This window comes from Stegostoma tigrinum, chromosome 38 (assembly GCF_030684315.1).
Source record: "Stegostoma tigrinum isolate sSteTig4 chromosome 38, sSteTig4.hap1, whole genome shotgun sequence".
Taxonomy (NCBI): Eukaryota; Metazoa; Chordata; class Chondrichthyes; order Orectolobiformes; family Stegostomatidae; genus Stegostoma; species Stegostoma tigrinum.
Window position 1 is genome coordinate 3,772,143 of NC_081391.1, and position 21,306 is coordinate 3,793,448.

At 42.7% G+C, this 21,306-nt stretch overlaps 1 protein-coding gene across 1 annotated transcript in view; it reads right to left on the bottom strand.

Moving 5' to 3' along the window:
- Positions 1–7,271: 7,271 nt before the first annotated feature.
- The window catches only part of LOC125446965 (ubinuclein-2-like), a 138,277-nt gene continuing 124,242 nt past the window's right edge, over positions 7,272–21,306 (bottom strand). The window contains exons 16-17 of the mRNA XM_048520997.2: positions 17,861–17,941; positions 7,272–9,442 (exon numbers count right to left, since the gene is read on the bottom strand). Of these exons, the coding sequence (XP_048376954.1) occupies positions 9,390–9,442; positions 17,861–17,941 (134 nt within the window). The 3' untranslated portion in view covers positions 7,272–9,389. The remainder of the gene's footprint in view (positions 9,443–17,860; positions 17,942–21,306) is intronic.

The window sequence follows — 21,306 nt, forward strand, 5'->3', positions numbered from 1 at the left end:
CAAATTTGGAGGCCTATTCTTAATCGCTAAAAGATAGCTGCAAATTAACAGGCCAACTGCAATATTGGTATGAGGGCCCCTACTTTCAGTCTCTGGGATATAAACAATCCTTGCCTAAGGACAATTTTAGTTACACTAACAAATGGTGACTGAGTCAGAATATCATTTGTAGGTATAGCAATCTGTACGAGACATGATTTGAGTAGATTTGCAGTGCTGAACTGAACCATTATTGCATGCAAATTTGTGACACAGCCCAGAAATGAATCTTTTTGATTCAACACTGATGTCTCTAACCTTTTTATGTTGTAGTTATCAACCAGTCCCTTCTAGTAGTGTAAGAACTTGAGCATTATAGGTTCACACTACATTTGGTGTACACTACATTTAATTACAGACCATTTCCTGACCTCCCTTATGACCTGTGGTGGTGATGTAGCTGTTGCTATTAACAGTTCAGGTTTCCTGAGCCATTATGGAAAAAAATCTACACCAGATGGGAGTCACTTCCTCAGCTTTTCAAAGTTAAGAAAACTTAGAGGCTTTGGGTAGTTTAATGCCTGGAGACATTTGGATGAGAAGATGGTGGGTAAATATTTAATTGGTGTCAAAATACCAGTTACTTAACTGACCCCAGTAAATATTATGCAATCTTAGGGAGAATCTGCATATAAATTTGTTGCATCACTGCTGGTAAATTCCAAATACTTCCTTTTTGACTTGTTTCCTGATGTACTGCCAAGTGGCTTTTGCCAAGCCTTTAATTCTTCCCTGTTTTCCAGCATTGATCGTTGCTTGGAGATTTCAGAAGCTTATGTGAAACCTTGTTTCTTTCCCGACTGTTCATATGGACATTCATACAATTGTATGAATTTGGAGCAGAGGCAGGACTTTTAGCCATTCAAGCCTGCTGTACCATTTGATAATACCATTGCTACTCAGTCCGTGTTCTGAATTCCAGATTCTCTTGCCAGATAAGAATCTGTTTATCCCCTAACTTTAGAAATGTTCAGTAACTCTTGCTTCCACTTTTGAGGCAGTGTTTCAAAACCCCTCAAACCTTTGAACGCACTTTCCTTCATCTCTAAATGGGCAACCTTGAATTTTAGGTGTTCTAATTCTGGTTGCCAACAAACCAGGACGTACTAGGCATGTCCAGTTTATCAATGCCAGTCAGTAGACAAACCCGAAGGTTTAAATGAGATGAGCTGTAGAGCTGGATGAACAGGCCAAGCAGACTCTTCTGAAACGTCAGTCTTCCTGCTCCTCTGCTGCTTGGCCTGCTGTGTTCATCCAGCTCTACATCTTGTTATCTCTGATTCTCCAGCATTTGCAGTTCCTACTATCTCCCAAAGGTTTAAATGTCAGATGAATGGGCTTTTGTAGTACAGTGGTAATGTCCATACCTCCACCTGAGAAGGCCCAAATTCAAGTTGAATCTGTTTTAGAAATGTAGCATGACATTTCTGGAAAAGTTGATTTAAAAACAACTCTGGTGAGGAGCAATGTTGTAAAGATGGAGGTTTCGTTGACCTCAACCAGTGTAGGATTTGAACCTATAATGCTGATATCCCTCACTTTCTGAAACCAGCTGTCTTGCAGAGCCAACAGTTGAATGCAATGTTCATATGCAAATTTTAGCTCGTAATATCACTTATTCCCTTTTGTCTAACTGCCCCTCTTAAGGTATTGGCCACTTTAGTGATGTATGTGACATGGAGACCTTTTTGCTGCTTCTCTGTAATCTTGCCACTAAGAAAGCATTACGGTTTATCTCACTTGGCTCTGAAATGAATTTCCTCACAGTTGATCACATTGAAATCCATCTGCCACTTCTGATTTCTCACATCTGTTTATGTCCCTTTACAACATCACACTCCCATCAGACCAATTGGCTGCGATCAAGTGCTGGGGCTTTGTGCCTCAGTGAGGGGAAAATTTGTGTGTTGGGGGGGTGGGAGAACAACAATGTAAAAACATCACACTCCCATCCATGGTGCCTCTTACTGTAGTGTTCTTTCTGGCCATAGGATCTATGTTATTTGATAAATATGATGGAAGGCTGAGGCCTTAGTCCAGATTACTGATGGGCAATCCTGAGTGTTCCCTTCAGTTCCTCCTTGATGTGTTCAAACATACACAATTATTGTGCCAGTGGTCTCCTATGGTACTTTACCAAATGCTATTTTGAATTCCACATTAGATAGCCGAGTGTCAGTGTTGCTACTAGGTAGCTTCAGGTAAGTCAGATATTACTGCCTTTCTCAAATTCAAATGAGCTCTGATTTCCTAATACATCCTTTTTCCTTCTTGACTCAATTTGTCCCTTATCCTGACAACGTACCCTTCTTGCCTTGATCATAATATCACTAATTTCCAGTATCAACCTATTAGTGGTATTGGGAGGTGTTTCTGGTTAGGTTTTTCATCTCTAGTTGCCTTGGAGAAGGTGGTGCTGACCTGACTTCTTGAACCTCGAGTTTGTGAGGTCAGAACATGTTAGGCAGGAATCAAAAAAAATTAACCCATGGACAGTGGAAGGAATGGCAACATACATTTTCAAGTCAGGATGGTGTGTGGCTTGGAGTGGACCTTGGTGTTCCCATACATTTAGGGATTGATAACTGGATCAGGAGATGTGAACCAAGAAGCTTGTTATGGAGGGTGTTCAGGCCTTGAGCCTAGGCATCTGAAGCAAGGAATGGTCACTGATGGTGGATAAGTCATAATCAGGGACACTCAAGAGATCAGAAATAAATATGTATACATAAATGTCTTGGACATTTGTATGGGCAAGGGAGGTTACAAAGCAAGGAAGAGCCTGATGAAGGGTCTAGGCCTGAAACGTCAGCTTTTGTGCTCCTGAGATGCTGCTTGGCCTGCTGTGTTCATCCAGCCTCACATTTTATTATCTTGGATTCTCCAGCATCTGCAGTTCCCATTATCTCTGAGCTTGTTATGTAGTCGGTTTTCTTGATTGAAAAATTCAAATATATTGTGCAAGAGCACCCCCTGCTGGTAGCAGGAGTCACCACATCAAGAGATCCCAGTGGAATCCCAGACCAGTCCTAAACCTGCTCAGTTTCCAAAATCTGATTTAAATGCATTTATGACATGGTGATCATGTCTTTGAATGGTTGAGAGAAGATTGTCATGGTTCAAAGACATGATCACCATGTCATAAATGCATTTAAATCAGATTTTGGAAACTGAGCAGGTTCAGGACTGGGATAATAAAATGTGAGGCTGGATGAACACAGCAGGCCAAGCAGCATCTCAGGAGCACAAAAGCTGACGTTTCGGGCCCAGACCCTTCATCAGAGAGGTTCAGGACTGGTCTGGGATTCCACTGGGATCTCTTGATGTAGTGACTCCTGCTACCAGCAGGGGGTGCTCTTGCACAATATATTTGAATTTTTCAATCAAGAAAACCGACTACATAACAAGCTCAGAGATAATGGGAACTGCAGATGCTGGAGAATCCAAGATAATAAAATGTGAGGCTGGATGAACACAGCAGGCCAAGCAGCATCTCAGGAGCACAAAAGCTGACGTTTCGGGCCTAGACCCTTCATCAGCCTCTTCCTTGCTTTGTAACCTCCCTTGCCCATACAAATGTCCAAGACATTTATGTATACATATTTATTTCTGATCTCTTGAGTGTCCCTGATTATGACTTATCCACCATCAGTGACCATTCCTTGCTTCAGATGCCTAGGCTCAAGGCCTGAACACCCTCCATAAATTATTTTCTTTTCCAGAAGTGCTCTTACACCCAGCTGAACATTTGTTTTTCTCCCCTATCACCAATAAATCACGTATATTTTTCAAACTGATTCATTTTTTGGCAAGGCCATCAAGGGTAATGTAGACCACCAAAGGTGAGAGGTAGGGAGAGCGATGGAGTTGGAGCTTTCCCACTTCTAAGATATTTATTTAAACCTACTCATTTCTGAAAAAGGATCCTGACCTGAAACATCAACTTTCCTGCTCCTCTGATGCTGCCTGGCCTGGTGTGATCGTCCAGCTCCATACTGTGTTGACTCTTGTTATTGATCAAGTTGCTGGCCATCACTATAATCTCCTTCAGCTCAATGTTTAATTTTACTTCATAACATTCCTGTGAACTGCCTTAGGTCATTTTATTACATTGAAAGGCTATATGTAAATAAAGCTTGGTTTTAGCTACAGAAAGTGAGAACTAAAGATAATAACAACTTCACTGCTTTTATGCTTTACCATTTGTTAGCTTTAGAATTAAACTCAATTTATAGCCCATGCCGTTAATCCTTTCAACTTCAAAATCTGCTGAGAAAGTGGTATTCTTAAACTTTTTTCTGAATAATGGTTGTAATCCTCAGTCTGTATTTAAAATAATTTCTAATTTATTTCCATCCTTTTGTAATATTGAACATTCCTTTATAGAATGATCACAAATCTAGCCACAATGAATATTAAGTTGATTTGACCAAATCATCACAAAAAATGTCCCTTGGGATTCCTCTGTCTCATTCAATTGTCAAACATGCTTGAAATTATTGAATGGTGGATGTAAGACCAGTAAATGGCTTGGCTTTTGCCTCTCTATTAACTCCATCAGCTTCACCATTCTTGCTGGTCCCTCATACCTTTGGATACAGGCATTCAGGGAATTGTCTTTACTTCTCTCAGGCCCGAGTGTTGGACTGAATCAAACGTAAGTAAATGAAATTAGGGTATAGAGCAGCTCAGATCTAGTACCTTGGCTCTAGAAAATAAAGGAGTGAAAGAACTAAAGTAGTTTAATTGTCTTAAAGGATAAAAGAAAATATGTAGAACCTATTCCCTCTGATTTAATCCTAATTCTGGATTCTCCTTTAAAAAATTATAACTAGACTGTTCAGACCTGATGCCAGAAAGTGTGCTTTTGCTTATCAATGGTTGTGGAAATCTGGATCTTGTCCCCCAAAGCACTGTTAAGGTTGGAGCCAACTGAAAATTCAGATTTATTTTGTGCAGTGTAAGGGCTATGTGGGCAGGAAATGGTCTAGTGGTATTATCGATAGACTATTAATCTAGCAACTTGGCTAATGTTCTGGGGACCTGGGATCAAATCCTGCCAAAGACACATGGTGGAATTTGAATTCAATAAAAAGTTGGAATTAAGAGTTTAATGATGACTGCAAATCCCTTGTCAATTGTCAGGTTAAAGATACTGGCTTCCTAATGCCCTTGACGAAGGAAAACTGCCATCTTTACCTGGTCTGGCCAATGTATGACTCCAAACCCACAGCAATGTGGTTGACTCTTAACTGCCCTCTGGGCAATTAGGGATGGGCAAAAAATGCTGGCCTAGCCAGGGATGCCCCACATCCTGTCAGTAGATAATAAAAATACAAATCATCCAAGCCTCGAGTGGACTGAAAACAGTCTATGCCTGCTTTGCACGTTCACATACACCCAAAGCATATTACTGTTGTTTAAGCGATCACTGCAAAATGTCAGATTTGTCTATTTGGACACCAGTCAACTGCCAGTGAAGGTTCTGTCCTTCATTCTGCTGGTGCTGACTGAGCAATATACTAAAAGCTAGAAGCTATATTCAGAACATTGTGTCCACAGCCTGAAAATGTCAACAGTTAATGACACTCACAGTTAATATCTAATGATGTGAACTTCAGACATCTCTCCTGCATTAATAAATCACTATTTCTTCTTTCCTAGTAAGTCCTGAATATTCCTTGAATGTGGGAGCAAGTTATTTGTGGAATCTCATTATGAACTGGCTAGGATCGCGTTTGCTAGCACCAGCAGAATCAATTACTAATCCAGCCCCTCCAACTATGTTTACAGAAGGGAAACAGACAGCCAGAGTCAGCAGGAATGGAGAATCCTCCTTCCTTATCATTCATCATCATCAATGCCTAACCTTAAACCAATTCAGCTATTTAGTTACTGGTGATTGAACAAAGGTGCTGAAGTTGTGAAGGTCGCAATGTTCAAAACATTAACCAGTCTGATACTAAACTAGCTTGGAATTCAGGGCTGAGATTCATTCAGGGTGTCTCCACATTTTTTCACTCATTTGTGGAACACGTGCATCAGTATTTAACCCAGCCTAATTGCCCTCTAGAAAGAGGTGATGATGAGCTGCCTCTAAAAATTGATATAGACCCGATGGCACAGGTTACAATGCTGTTAGCTAGGGAGTTCCAGGATTTTGACCCAGTAACAATGAGGGAATTGTGATAGCTACAAGGTGGGACAGGGGACATACTAGTTGTGCTGTTCCTATGCATCTGTTGCTCTTGTCCTTTAAGGCAGTAGAAGTTGTAAGTTTGAAAGTTGCTGTCAAACACTTTTGAATTAGTCAGCATTTGGCTGGGCTCTCGTGGTACCTGCTAGAAATATGACTGACAAATCTACCACTCAGCCTTTACCTGCACAACCGTTTGTAATACTGGGAATAGTTGCCTGTTAGCAAACCTTTTCCATTGCATGCAACTCAGAGAGGTTCAGTCACTGATTTCTGGGATGAAGGGTTTGTCTTGGGGAAAGAAATTGAGCAGTATGGGCCTACACTCACTCATTGGAGTTTAGAAAAAGGAGACAACTTGATTCTATTAACATAAGCTCAGGAGGAGGGCTGGTAAAGCAGATGGTGGGAGAGGATATTTCCCAATGTCTTGTGGAACCTAAAACTGGGGTGATATTTCAAAATGACTGGTGTTCCACTTTGAGGGAAGAAATTTCTCCTTAAGGTTATTATTGTTTGGAATTCTGTTCACTCAACAGCAGTGGAGGCTGAGTCATTGAATATATTCCAGAAAACTGACAAGGGTTGTCAAAGGTTATGGGGGCAAGGAAGGAAAGTGGAGTAAGGGCAACTACGAGATTTGCCATATCCTTATGGAATGATAAGGCAGGTCTGAAGAACTAAAAGGCAGAGTCCTACTCCTATGTCTTACCATGTTACAATCGAATGTGCTAATAAAGCATAATGTTGATTGAAGGTGTCCAAAATCTGCTCCCAGTTGGAAATCAGCATGTGACAGATTCAAGCATGTGGGCTGCTTGAGCCTCCCACACAGAGTAGAGTGAAGCTGCCAAACTGGGAAGTGTACGTCATTTGGAGCAATGGTCCAAATCCAGGGCACATCCCACAGATAACCTCCAGACAAAAATGCCTGGAGCTGCAGTTCTGGAGAAATTAATCAGGAATCAGATGCTGTTAACTCCACACCACCTTCCCCTGTCTCCCCAACAAAAAAATAGACAAGTTGTAAGTTAAATTCATGTTTGCATGTTTATATATTTTAAAATGTTTTCTGCTTGTCCCTGACAGAGGCTCATTCAGGTTAGCAGGGTCCATCTCCCATGACTTCAGCAGAGAACAATGCGTTTTCACTGACAGAGAATACTGGCAAGCTATTCAACCTGTTGAGGCACAGTGGCTAGGGACTGCCTGGTCTGCAGCATGCAGCGGCTGCCATTTATTTCCTCTCCCTTTTCTCGGGCCAAGCAACCACTGTTCATTCCTAGCACCGGAAAATCCAGAAGACAGAATTTTCAAAACAAAAAGTTACCCCTGCACACGCTGTTTATTGTGGGAGAGGCAATCCTGCCATTATTTATCATCATTAAACACACATACACAGCAGGCAGCCTTGGAAAATCCTTCAGAAGATCTGGTTTAAACAGCAGCACCAACGCCCTTAGTCAGACAATGATACAGGACAGTGCTCACCTCCCTCCCTGTGCCAGAGGTGACTGGGAATGTGCTAAATCCCACCAGCTGCCCTCAGAGCCCCAATTCAGTGATGTGACATTCAGCAACGCCCGCGTTTCCAACACAAAGGGGCAGCCTTATTCCACTCCAATTTGAAGTAACATTAATTAAAAAAAAAATTAATTATTTAATTCTGAAAGTTAAGAGTTTAAAGATGTGGGAAGCTCGGAAGCTCCTCCAATGGTACACGCGCCCCCCCCCCCCGCATTCCCCCTGAAGTTCCCAACACTAGCAACAGCATTCAGCCTCATTCAAAATGTGGCTAAAGATAGAGCTCAGAAACGATGCAGCCAAAGAGGGTATACTCTGACGAGTCAAAAGCTGTCCTGGTCCTTCATGTATACATGAGCAACAAGGTGGATTTTCACACGCCGAGTAGGATGCTGAGTTGATAACAGTACAGCCCACTTGAGATCAGCCGATGTGGCAGCAATAATGCACCAGCTGAATCAGCTCTATGAAGTCTCAAAACATTGGCAGTGCCTTAACCATGGTTGGTACTAGCACCAACCACAGAGAAAGGCAGCAGAGGCTTAAAGCTAAATGCAGCAAGTATATATCGCAGAATAAATCATGAATCTTCAGACAGCCATTACATGATCCTCCTGTGCTCAGAGGTTGGCCAGAACTGCTGCAGGAGCTGCTGCACTTTCTGGTGGCCATCCAGTAGAAAAGCTGATATGGGCTGCTGAAATGCATTTCAAAGTAGTTTGCACAGTTCTGGGGACTTCCCTAACTAATCAGTCATCTGCCTGATCCATAATGTTGGTCAGTACGTGATAAGAATAGCGTTTTTGTTGAGGCTATTCCAGGCAAAGACTGACCTGCCTTAGGGACGTTAGAATATCTTGCCAGACTGATTTATTGCCCTTTTAGCACCTTGAATTTTGTCTGCTAGGTTAATGCACCTCCCCTCTCCCTCACTTTCTGTTATTGTTTATTCCAATATCTCACCACCTTCTGTACATAAGGCCTACTGGGTATTGGATAAATAGAACATTTAAAAAAAAAAGTCACTTGTCCTGAACTCCTGAACAGATCTTCAGCCTCACTTCTTGCAAAGTCTTCAGCCCCACACACCATTCCCACTGCCCCCAGGCTTTGCTCTCGACAGTCACTCTTCCCCAGGCCTGAGATTTCATCCCCTCACTCTCACCACACACACCCCTCCCCCTCTCAATGCACCGAATCCTCCTCCACTTGGTTCTGCTCCCATGGGACCCATGGCTGCTCTACACATTCATGTGGAAAAAGATGTGCTTTTTTTGAATGACCCCTTGCTTTGGAATCCTATTTAACATTTTCAATCAGTCTTTTAATCCAATGAACAGCTCCATACATGTGGCTGAAGTCCTCCTGGCTAGCAGATGAGCTAACAGACTCAGTTGCTAACTCCTTGTCAAACTCCAGTTGAATTAGGTCCACTTTGTAAATCAAACTCTGTAAATGTTTCCCTTTTCCACAGTGCTCTGGGTCGTAAGTGTTATAAATGTAACAAAAGGAGACTATCCTCAGTCAGGTACCCAACAAGAAACCTCCTAATTGGTGGAGGCCACCGGACCAACTGGGAAATTTAAATCCAACATATCCCATGAGATGTTGTCTACTGCGACCTCAGAAGTCATTGTGATTTTCTTTGAACCTTCGAAGAGTCTCCCTGGCTTTGGTTGCCGTCTATGGAAGAGGAGAAATTGGTTATATTAATAATGTTAATGATTCTTTTTACAGTTAAGTGCAGAATCATACAATTGTACACACATCTGCCAGTTTGTGCCAGCTTCTGAAAGAGTTATACAATTAGCCCATGCTCCTAATGTTTTCCTACAGATGCCTGGGGGTGGGGGGTACTTGGTAGAGTGATTGGGTAGGATTTAAACCAGTGTGGCAGGGGGCTGGGAATCAGAGGAGTAGGGCAGTAGATGCAGAAATTGAGGGAGAGGTCGACACCAAGGCAAACATGACTAAAAATAAGAACAGGCAGGGGAACACGGCTGAAAAGTGCAGGGGAGGTGGTCTGAAATGCATGTGTTTCAATGCGAGAAGATGATTTTAGAGCTGTGGTTAGTATTTGGAACTATGACATTATTGCAATCACAGAGACTTGGCTGAAAAAGGGACAGGCTGGTATCTAAATGTCCCAGGATTCAGATGTTTCAGGTGTAATAGAAGGGGATGTAAAAAGGGGTGGGGGAGTTGCATTTCTGGTAACGGAGTATTTCACAGTTGTACTGAGGACTTGTGCAGTGAGGCAATATGGATAGAATTCAAGAATACGAAGGGGGAAATCACAATGCTGTGGTTATACTACAGGCCTCCCAATAGCCAGGAGATAATAGGACCGAAGACGTAGAAAAGATTTTGAAATGATGTAAAAACAGCAGAGTTGGTGTGATGGGTGATTTTAACTTCCCTTAAATTGACTGGGATTCACTTCAGAGATAATGGGGACTGCAGATGCTGCAGAATCCAAGATAACAAAGTGTGAAGCTGGATGAACACAACAGGCCAAGCAGCATCTCAGGAGCACAAAAGCTGACATTTCGGGCCTAGACCCCAACCCTCTCTGATGAAGGGTCTAGGCCCAAAACGTCAGCTTTTGTGCTCCTGAGATGCTGCTTGGCCTGTTGTGTTCATCCAGCTTCACACTTTGTTATCTGGGATTCACTTCATGCCAGGGGCCTGGATGAGGCAGAATTTATGAGGACCATGAGAATTTATGAGAAGTGCTTCTTGACCCAGTATGTAAACAGTCTGACCAGGGAGGCAGTTACACTGGACCTGGTTTTGGGAAATGAGCCTGGCCAGGAGAGTGAAGTTTCAGTGGAGGTGTGTTTTGGGCATAGTGACCATAATGCTGAGAGTTTTAAGATACTCATAGGGATAACTGCAGTCCTTGGGTGAAGGTGTTAAATTGGGGGAAGGCACACTACAATAATATTAGGCAAGAAGTGGAAAATTTTGATTGGAGGCAGTCGTTTGGGTAAAATCTGCATTGGACATGTGGCAGTATTTCAAATGGCAGTTGATAAGAGTTCAGGAGCAGCATGTTCATACAAGAATGAAGGACAAATGCGGCAAGTTACATGAACCCTGGATGTCTTCAGTCAGAAAGAAAAAGGAAGCATATGTAAGGTCTGAGATAATGGGAACTGCAGATGCTGGAGATTCCGAGATAACGAAGTGTGGGGCTGGATGAACACAGCAGGCCAAGCAGCATCTCAGGAGCACAAAAGCTGACGTTTTGGGCCTAGACCCTTCATCAGAAAAGGTAAAGATGGGAACTGACAAAGCCCTTGAAGTACACAAGGAAAGTAAGACAGTAGGACACAAGGAATTAAAAGGGCTAAAAGGGGTCAGGGAAAGGGTTGGCCCACTCAAGGACATAGGAGGGAATCTGTGTGTGGAGCCGGAAGAAGTAGGTGAGGTCATAAACTAATACTTTGTGTCAGTATTCACCAAGGAGAAGGAATTGGTGCAGGGAAGTGTGTGTCAAAATCCTAAGCCAAGTTGCTATTAAAAGGGAAGAGGTGTTGTTCGTATTAAAAAGTGTTAAGGTAGTAGATAAGTCCCTGGATCCTGATGGGATCTATCCCGGACGATTGAGGCAGACATCTTTGTATCCTCTGTGGCTACAGGAGAAGTCTGAAGAATAGCCGACGTTGTCCCATTGTTTAAGGACGGTGACAGAAATAATCCTGGAAATTACAAATCTGTGAGCCTCATGTCGGTGGTAGGGAAATTATTGCAAAAGATTCTCAGGGACAAGATCTACTTAGAGGTACTTTAAAGCAAATGGACTTATTAGTGATAGACAGCATGGTTTTATGCGGGGGAGGTTGTGCCTCACTAACTTGATTGTGTTTTTTGAGGAAGTGAAGATGAGGGAGAAGCAGTTGATGTTGTCTACATGAATTTCGGTAAAACCTTTGACAAGATCCCTCATGGAAGATTGGTACAAAAGGTGAAGTCATACTGTATGAGGGGTAAGCTGTCAAGATGGATACACACTGGGTTAGTCATAGGAGACCGAGGGTAGTGGGGGAAGGATGCTTTTCAGAATGGAGGGCTGTGATTAGTGGCGTTCCACTGGGATCGGTGCTGGGACCTCTGCTATTCGTGATCTACATAAATGGTTTGGAGGAAAACGTGGCTGGTCTAATTAATAAAATTTGTGAGCCACACAAAGGTTGGTGTAGTTGCAGATAGTGAAGAGGATTATCAGAGGATAAGCAACATATAGATCAGTTGGAGGCATGGGCAGAAAAATGGCAGATGGAGTTTAATCTGGACAAATGTGAGGTGATGCATTTTGCAAGGTCAAGTACAGGTGGAAGTTATCCAGAGAATGGCAGAACCCTTTGGAGCATTGATATGCAGAGGGAACTGGGTGTGCAGGTCCACCGATACTGAAGATGGCCGTGCAGGTAGATCAGGTAGTTAAAAAATGCCTATGACATGCTTCATTGGAAGGAACATTGAGTACAAGGAGAGGCAAGTTATGCTGCAGCTTTATAGAACTTTAATTAGGCCACACTTGGAATACTGCTTCTGGTTTTCTGGTCATCACACTCTCAGAAAGATGTGGATACTTCTGAAAGGGTACAGAAAAGATTTGTTTTTGTGGAATGCAGGAGCTTGAGGGGTGACCTAATAGAAATTTCTAAGATTGTGAATGGCATGGATAAAGTGGAAAGTAAGTGGCTTTTTCCCCCAGGGTGGAGGGGGAAATTACTATGGGACACAGGTTCAAGATGCGGGGTGGGGGGAGTTTCAAAGAGATGTGCGAGGCATGTTTTTCACACAAAGGGTGGTGAGTGCCTGGAATACGCTGCAGAGGTGGTGGTTAAAGCAGACACAATAGCAGCTTTCAAGAAACACCTGGATGAATACATGAATTGGAAGGGAATAGAGGGATCCTGTAAGTGAAGACAAGTTTACTATGGAAGGGCAAACCATGTCCGCAGAGGCTTGGGGAACTTTCTTATTCTTTGCTCCATCCCTGGTTATCTGGTGAATCTCTTGTGCACGCCCTCCAGTGTAATCACATCACATATTGTGTAGTGACCAGAACTGCACACAGTGTTCCAGCTGTGGCCTAACCAAAGTCCCACTGAAGCTCAAAATAAATGCCTGGTTCTATTCTATTGAATTGTTTCTGCACCTTTATCAAGATCTTGACATGCAGCTCTATGCATGGTGCTCAGTCTGGGACACAATACACAATAGAGTGCTAACTCTCATCCTATAAAAATCTAACATAACTCCTTGCTTTTGTACTCTATGAATCTATCAATAAAGCCTTGGATCCCATATGGTTTTAAACCGTTGTCTTGACTTTTCCTGTCATCTTGAAGCATCGTTTGTGTACATACTCCCAAGCGTCTGTCCCTGTACCACGTCAGAAGTTTCTGTTCCTTTGTCTTTGTTTGCTTTTCGAGGCACACCACATTTCAGGACAGTTTAACAGCAGTTTCACAGCTTACTGACTGATGACAGGATTTATACAGAATTCAAAGGAGATGACAACAGGGTATGATAGGTAAAGAGCAGTTACTGCACAGTATTAGTGACATTGGCTTCAAATCTCACCATAATTTATTTTAATTTCACTTTATTGTCTTTGTCCAGGCCTGCATTACAAGGTTAATCCTTTACTTCTTTCAAATGGCTTGACAAATCAGCCAATTCACTCTAATTAGGAATAGGCAATATACAGGTTTGTCAGCGACATTCAGGTTCTGAGTATAAAAGGGAGGTGCTTCCAAGCTCACATGGTGAGACAGTAAGAGGATTTTAAAAGGTTACCAGATTTTGGTACGTATTTCTGTTGCTGGGCATTAATGGCTATCTGACACTGTCCTTTAGAATGTAGGTGCCGTAATGAGCAAGTTGTCTTATTGAGGAAATGTTGGATAGACCGGGCTGGTTGTTACCAGAGTTTACAAAAGTGAAGGGCTACTTGATTCAAATGTACAAGATCCTAAATGGTCTTCACAAGGTGGATGCGGAAGAAGATTGTTCCTTTTATGGGAGCTCCTTCAGGGGCACTGTTTTAAACTGGTTAGACAGGAGAGGATTTTTCTTTTTAAAATCTCAGAAGGTATGCAAATTTGAACTCTCCTCCTCAAGGTGGTGGCAGGAGGGTCACAGAATATTTTTATTTCCTCCTCTGACTCCATTTCGATTTAGTATATCCCCCACCCACTCCTTCATCTTTTTTTGTTGTCAGCATTGCCCTTAGCAGGCTTTGCTGGTTAATACCAAATTGGCCATGTGGGTGCTTTCTGGAGTTTGAAAACAGTATTTATAATAAAGTTAAAACCAAAAGTAAAGATGGAGGTAGATTCTTTTTCGACAACTGAGTCAAAGATCATCTGGAGAGATGGGAAGATCATGAGACATAGGAACAGGAGTAATCCATCAGGCCATCAAATCTGCTCTGCCAATCAATGTAATTATGACTTTTTCATTCATTTGTGGAACATAGGTGTGGGGGGAAAAAAGAGAGGGGGGAGGGGAGGAAAAAGAGAGGGGGGAGGGGAGGAAAAAGAGAGGGGGGAGGGGAGGAAGAGGGGGGGGAGGGCGGGGAAGAGGGGGGGGAGGGCGGGGAAGAGGGGGGGGGAGGGCGGGGAAGAGGGGGGGGAGGGCGGGAAGAGGGGGGAGGGCGGGAAGAGGGGGGAGGGCGGGGAAGAGGGGGGAGGGCGGGGAAGAGGGGGGGAGGGCGGGGAAGAGGGGGGGAGGGCGGGGAAGAGGGGGGGAGGGCGGGGAAGAGGGGGGGAGGGCGGGGAAGAGGGGGGGGAGGGCGGGGAAGAGGGGGGGAGGGCGGGGAAGGGCGGGGAAGAGGGGGGGAGAGACAGACAGAAAAGGTGGGAGATAGGAAGAGGAGAAGACAGCAAGTGAGGGAAAACAGGCAGATGGCATGGGGGTGGGGGAGGAATCAGGAAGTATACATAGAGAGAGAAAGAAATGGAGAGGGACAGAGATGGGAGGTGAACAACGATAGACAGACAATAGAGAATAGTTACAGCAACAGACTTAAATCTAAACATTTAGGAGCATTTAGCCAGACACAATAACAGGCAGGGAAGAGAAAGATGTGATCCATATGCAGACAAATGTGATTAGTTTAGAATGGCATAACGATCAACATACACAGTGGGCTGAAGGACCTGCTCTGTTCTATACTGTCACATTTTCCCACATTATATTCCACCTGCCCAGTTTTTCACCCACTCACTTCATATTCCTCTGCATAGACTTGTGTCACCCTGATCACTTGCCTTCTGACCTATTTTTTTGCCATCCACAACCTTGACACAATCCCTCTTAGTACTTTCAAGGGTAGGATTCTCTTCAGAGTGTCAGTGCAGACTTGATGGCCTGATTGGTCTCTTTAGGCACTGTTGGGTTTCTACAATTACAAATTATTATGTGTTATAAATTACAGTGGCTCCAGCACTGATCTCTGTGACTCACCTCCAGTTACAAGCTGCCATCCCGAAAATGCCCTCTTTATCCCAAATGTGTCAGAGTCATACAGCACGAAAACAAACCCTACTGTCCAACTCGTCCATGACGACCAGATATCCTAAACTAATCTGCCCCCATCTGTCAACATTTGGTCCACATCCCTGTAGAGCCTTCGTACTCATAGACCCTTCCAGATATCTTTTAAATGTTGTTACTGTACCAGCCTCCATCACTTCCTCTGGCAGCTCATTCCATACACACACCACCCTCTGCACGGAAACGTTGCCCCTTAGGTCCCTTTTAAATCTTTCCCTTCTCACCTTAAACCTATGCCCTCTAGTTCTGGATGTCCCCACCCCAGAGAAAAGACCTGGCTATTCACCTTCTCCATGCTCATGATTTTATAAACCTCTGAAAGATCAGCCCTCAGCCTCTGACACTCCAGGGAAAATAGCTCCAGCCTATTTAAGCCTCTCCCTATAGTCAAACTCTGCAACCTGGGCAACATCCTTGTCAATTTACCAACCATACATTCCTTGTTCACTTCCAAATCATTTATATAAATGTTGAAAAGCAATGGACCCGGAACCAATCCTAATGGCACTCCACTGGTCACAATCCTCCAGTCTGACCACCACCATCTGTCTTCTACCTTCAAGTCAGTTTTATATCCAAATGGCTAGTTCTCTCTGCATTCCATGAGATCTAACCTTGCCAACAAGTCTACCATGAGGAACCTTGTTAATGCCTTACTGAAGTCCACAGATATCACGTCCACCACTCTGCCCGCATCAATTCTCTTCTTTACTTGTTCAAAAAACTCAATCAAGTTAGTGAGGCACTGTCTTTTATTAGTTAGCCAATCCCCTACCTATGTTAATAAAGTACCTCCAACACCAAGGGCTCTCATCTTATTAATTACTCTAATGTGAAGCACCTTATCAAACACCTTCTGAAAATCCAAATATATTACATCTAAGTTTTCCCCTTTATTTATCCTGCTTATTATTCTGCCTCACCAAAGAATTCTAGTAAATTTGTCAAGCATAAATTTCCCTTCATGAGTCCATGTTGACACCGCATGATTGTATTATTATTCTGGATGTGAGATTGCTCGCTGATCTGGAAGGTTCGTTTTCAGACGTTTCGTCACCATTCTAGGTAACATCATCAGTGAGCCTCCGACGAAGTACTGGTGTTATGTCCCGCTTTCTATTTATCTGATTAGGTTTCCTTGGGTTGGTGGTGTCATTTCCTGCATTGGTTATGTCATTTCCTGTTCTTTTTCTCAGGGGATGGTAGATTGGCTCCAAATCAATGTGTTTGTTGATGGAGTTCCGGTTGGAATGCCATGCTTCTAGGAATTCTCGTGCGTGTCTCTGTTTGGCTTGTCCTAGGATGGATGTGTTGTCCCAATCAAAGTGGTGTCCTTCCTCATCTGTACGTAAGGGTACGAGTGATAGTGGGTCATGTCGTTTTGTGGCTAGTTGATGTTCATGTATTCTGGTGGCTAGCTTTCTGCCAGTTTGTCCAATGTAGTGATGATGTTACCTACGAAACGTCTGAAAACGAACCTTCCAGCTCAGCGAGCAATCTTACATCCAGAACCTCATCCTGAGCTACAAATCTTCTCAAAACTCGCTGTATTATTATTATTTAAATGCTCTGCTATTATATCCTTTATACTACATGAACATTTTCCCAATAATAGACATTAAGCTAACTGGCCTGTAATTACCCGTTTTTCTCTCCTTCGCTTCTTAAATAAAGGTGTTACATTGGCAATTTTCTAGTCCCGTCACTTTTGCAGAATCTAAGAATTCTTGGAAGATTACAATCAGTGCACGCATTGGCTCTGTAGCTATTTCCTTTAATATTCTAGGGCGCATCAGGTAGAGGAGACATATCAGTCTTTAGCCCCATTAGTGTCTTTCGCGCATTTTGTCTAGTGTTAGATTTGTATTTATTTCCTCTCCTCCTTTGCCCCTAGAATATTTAGTCATTTCGGAATGCTATTATTGTCTTCCATTGTGACAACTCCAATACAAAGTATTTCCTGGTTCCCAATTATTAATTCCTCAGCCTCATTCTCTAAGGGGCCTATGTTCACTTTGACTTCTTGCTTCCTTTTTATATATTTAAAAAGCTTTTGATATTATTTACAAGTTTACATTCATTTATTTTCTGCTTTATCATTTTAGTCATCTTTTATTGTTTTTTGAACATGGAATTTGAAACATGAACAGATCTTACTGAATGGTGGAGTAGGCTTAAGGGATCAAATCGTCTACTTCTGAGCCTAATTTATATGCTCAAATGATCGTAGGACTGCATCAGAAGACAGTCTGTTGCTAAGATCTTTATTCTAGTACAATTCTTGTTACAAAGTTTAGAGAAACGGTGTAACTTACATGTACCCTCGCTAGTAAGTAGCCTTAGTCCATAGTACATAAAACCACTGTTTTCCATCCCTAAACTTCAGTGAAAGCCAAATAGAGGACTGACAGGAATAAATTTAGGCATTGATCCATAACTTGCTCCATCAAGCAGTGGGCACTGCTGCATCAACCAATGGAACAGTTAAAACCATGACACGTGGTGCCTGTAAAAACAGAATGGTACCTGTGTAGGCCTGTTGTAAATGGGCTGGCACATTTGATCGGGAAAGCTGTGTAGAACCAGACTGCAAACCTTTCAAAATACCTGTCAAGAAGAGGGAGACAATTAAGACAGCTGAGGTTCCACATCCTGATAATACAAGCTCTCAAGGAGTCAGTGTTTAGAATCATACAGCACATAAGACCCCAGTCATGTATCATGTCTGTACCACATCTTCAAAAAGAGAGTACCAACCAGTCCCAATATTCTCTTTGCCTAGAGCCCATGGATTTTCTTTATCAAGTCATCATGTAATTCCCTTTTGAAAGTTATCCTTAAAGTTGTGCCTGCCAGCTTTCCTGACAGTGCATTTCAGATCATCATAACCTATGTAAAAATATGCCATCACCTCTTAGGTCTTTTGGAAATTTCTTAAACCTGTGTCATTCTGTTACTGACTCTCCCGCCAGGGGAAAGTTTCTGCTTATTCATTTTATCAAAAATGTTTGAGAGTTTTAAGATCTCAATTACATTTCCCTCACCTTTTGTACCCTAAATGTCAGCTTCTCCAGTCTTTTCATACCACTGAACTCCCTCATCATTGTAAACCTTTATACAGCATTCTCTGGATCTCTTTCCTGAGGTGCCAGACCCAAAACTAAACAGATACGTTGGGCCAAAAGATCTGTTTCTGTGCTGTATGGCTTAATGAGGCACAAGTAACAATTTCTCCTCGTTAAATTCAGGACTCCTAATGCTTTTCAATTTGTCTTGTGACTTACAAGTACTTGTGTTATGTGAACCCCCGGGTGTCTTTGTTTATGCAACTATTTTAAAATTGTATAATATAGTTCACATTGCTTCTCTTCATTCTTCGCAAAATGCACATGGTGCAGCCAGTGACCATTTATCAGATACTACATTCCAGGGGTTGCTCATTTTATCAGTGTCCTCCTGAAATCTTCTGCAATATCCCTCACTATTTATTATTTGCCAGAGTTCTGTGTCAACAAAATGTTTCTGTGCAGCTAAGTCCAGGTCCTTAATAATATCAAGACTAGCAGCCATCCTAATATTTACTGTAGAGGCAGCCACAATAGATTTCCCTCCAGCCTGCAAACAAACTTTCACCGTGATTCTCTGCTTTCTATCCTTTAAGTAATTGTGTACTCACTGCTTATCTAATGTCTTGGACTTTTGTTAACAGGTCTCTGGCTGGGCACTTTAACAAATGCCTTTTGAAAGTCCATTTGCACAACATCAGCTACCCTCTCCACTACATCAAAAACCCAAACAATATTTAACATTGCAAACTCCGAAACAGCAAGCATGAAGAATGGCTGTAATTGTTGGTGAAGCAAAGTAAGTTACTATTACCCCAAAATGACTCAGAATACAAACTCACTGCACAACTGACTTGTGACTCTTAAATCCCTGCTTGTTCCCAGCTGATCCCAAATTCTAGGCTGGAATTCCAGTGCAGTACTGAGGAATGATGCACTTTTCAGAGATGCTCTCAGCTGAGACATCATTTCGGGCCCCACATGCCCTCACCAATAGATGCAGATTATTACAATGGCTTTATATTGAAGGTGAGAGGGTCACTTCCTGGACCCCGGGCCAAAGTTGGAGCCTCAGGTGAAACAAAATGAATTACCTAGTTATTTACCTCCACCACAGAGTTTCAAGGGAACTCAGTACACCGATAGCTTTGGATTATTTTGAGGTAACTGGCCCTCTGCAAAACTCTTGACCCAGTTGGCCAGGTGAAGAGCTCTATGTACAATTTTACATGTTGTGGTTCTATCCTGTCAGACTCTTCCTGAAAGGTTGCAGTATAGACAGTCCATGTAATTCAGACCAAAGGACACAGGAGTACAAATTAGACTATTTGGCCAATAAGTCTACTCTGCTATTCAAACATGGCTGATAAATTTCCAACGTCCCTTCTCCCACTTTCTCCCTGTATCCCTTGATCCCCATGACAATTAAGAACCTAAGAGATAATGGGAACTGCAGATGCTGGAGATTCCAAGATAATAAAATGTGAGGCTGGATGAACACAGCAGGCCAAGCAGCATCTCAGGAGCACAAAAGCTGACGTTTCGGGCCTAGGCCCGAAACGTCAGCTTTTGTGCTCCTGAGATGCTGCTTGGCCTGCTGTGTTCATCCAGCCTCACATTTTATTATCTTACAATTAAGAACCTATGTTTGTCTTAAATAAAATCAATGACCTAGCTTCAACAGCCTTCTGTGGAAATGAATCCCATAGATTCATCTCTGACTGAGGAAGTTTCTCTTTGTATCCATTCTAAAGGGGCTTCCCTTAATGTTAAGGCTCTGCCTTCGGATACTACTTTCTCCTGCCAATGGAAACATCTTCCCAACATCCACTCTGTCAAGGCTGTTCAGTATTCTGTTAAGTTTCAATTAGACACCCCCAATCCTCCTAAAATTCATTAAGTATCGACCCAGAGTCTTCAAATGTTCCTCATATGTTAAGCTTTTCATTTCTGGGATCATTCTCATGAACTCCTCTGGACTGCTCCAGGGCCAATACATCCTTCCTGAGGTATGGAGGGCCAAAATTGCTCACGATACTCTAAATGTGGTCTGACCAGAGCTTTATAAAGTCTCAGAAGTACAACCTGCTTTGATATTCTAGTCCTCTCAAAATAAATGTCAACATTGTATTTGCCTTCCTAACTATTGACTCAACCTGCAAGTTTACCTTAAGAGAATCCTGGGCAATCCAAGTCCTTTGGCACTTCAGATTTCTGAATTTTCACCCAGTTTAGAAAATATACTATGCCTCTATTCTTCCTACCAAACTGCATGACCTCATATTCCATCGGCCACTTCTTTGCCCACTCACCTAACCTGTTTAAATCCTTCTGCAGCTTCCCGCCTTCTCAATACTACTTTGTCCCTCCACCTATCTTTGTATTATCTGCAAACTTGGCCAGAATGCCCTCAGTTCCTTCATTTAAATCAATAATATGTAAAGTGAAAAGTTGTGGTTCCAACGCTGACCTTGTGGAACACCACTAACCACTGGCTGCCATCCTGAGAAGGAACCTTTTATCCTAACACTCTGCTGTCTGGCAAAAAGCAATCTTCTATCCATGCCAGTGCCTTGTCTCTAACACCATGGGCCCTTATCTTACTCAGCAGCCTCCTGTGCAGCACCTTGTCAAAGGTCTTTTGGAAGTTCAGGTAGATAACATCCATCAGCTCTTCTTAGTTGAACCTGCTCGTTATCTCCTCAAAGAATTCTAACAGATTTGTCAGGCATTACCTCCCCTTAATCAAACCATGCTAACTTTTCCCCATTTTCCCATGCACTTGTAAGTATTCAGAAATCTCATCCTTCACAATGGACTCCAAAATCTTACCAATGACCGAGGTCAGGCTAATCAGCTTGTAGTTTCGTGTCTTCTGCCTCACTCCCTTAATAAATAGGCAACAGA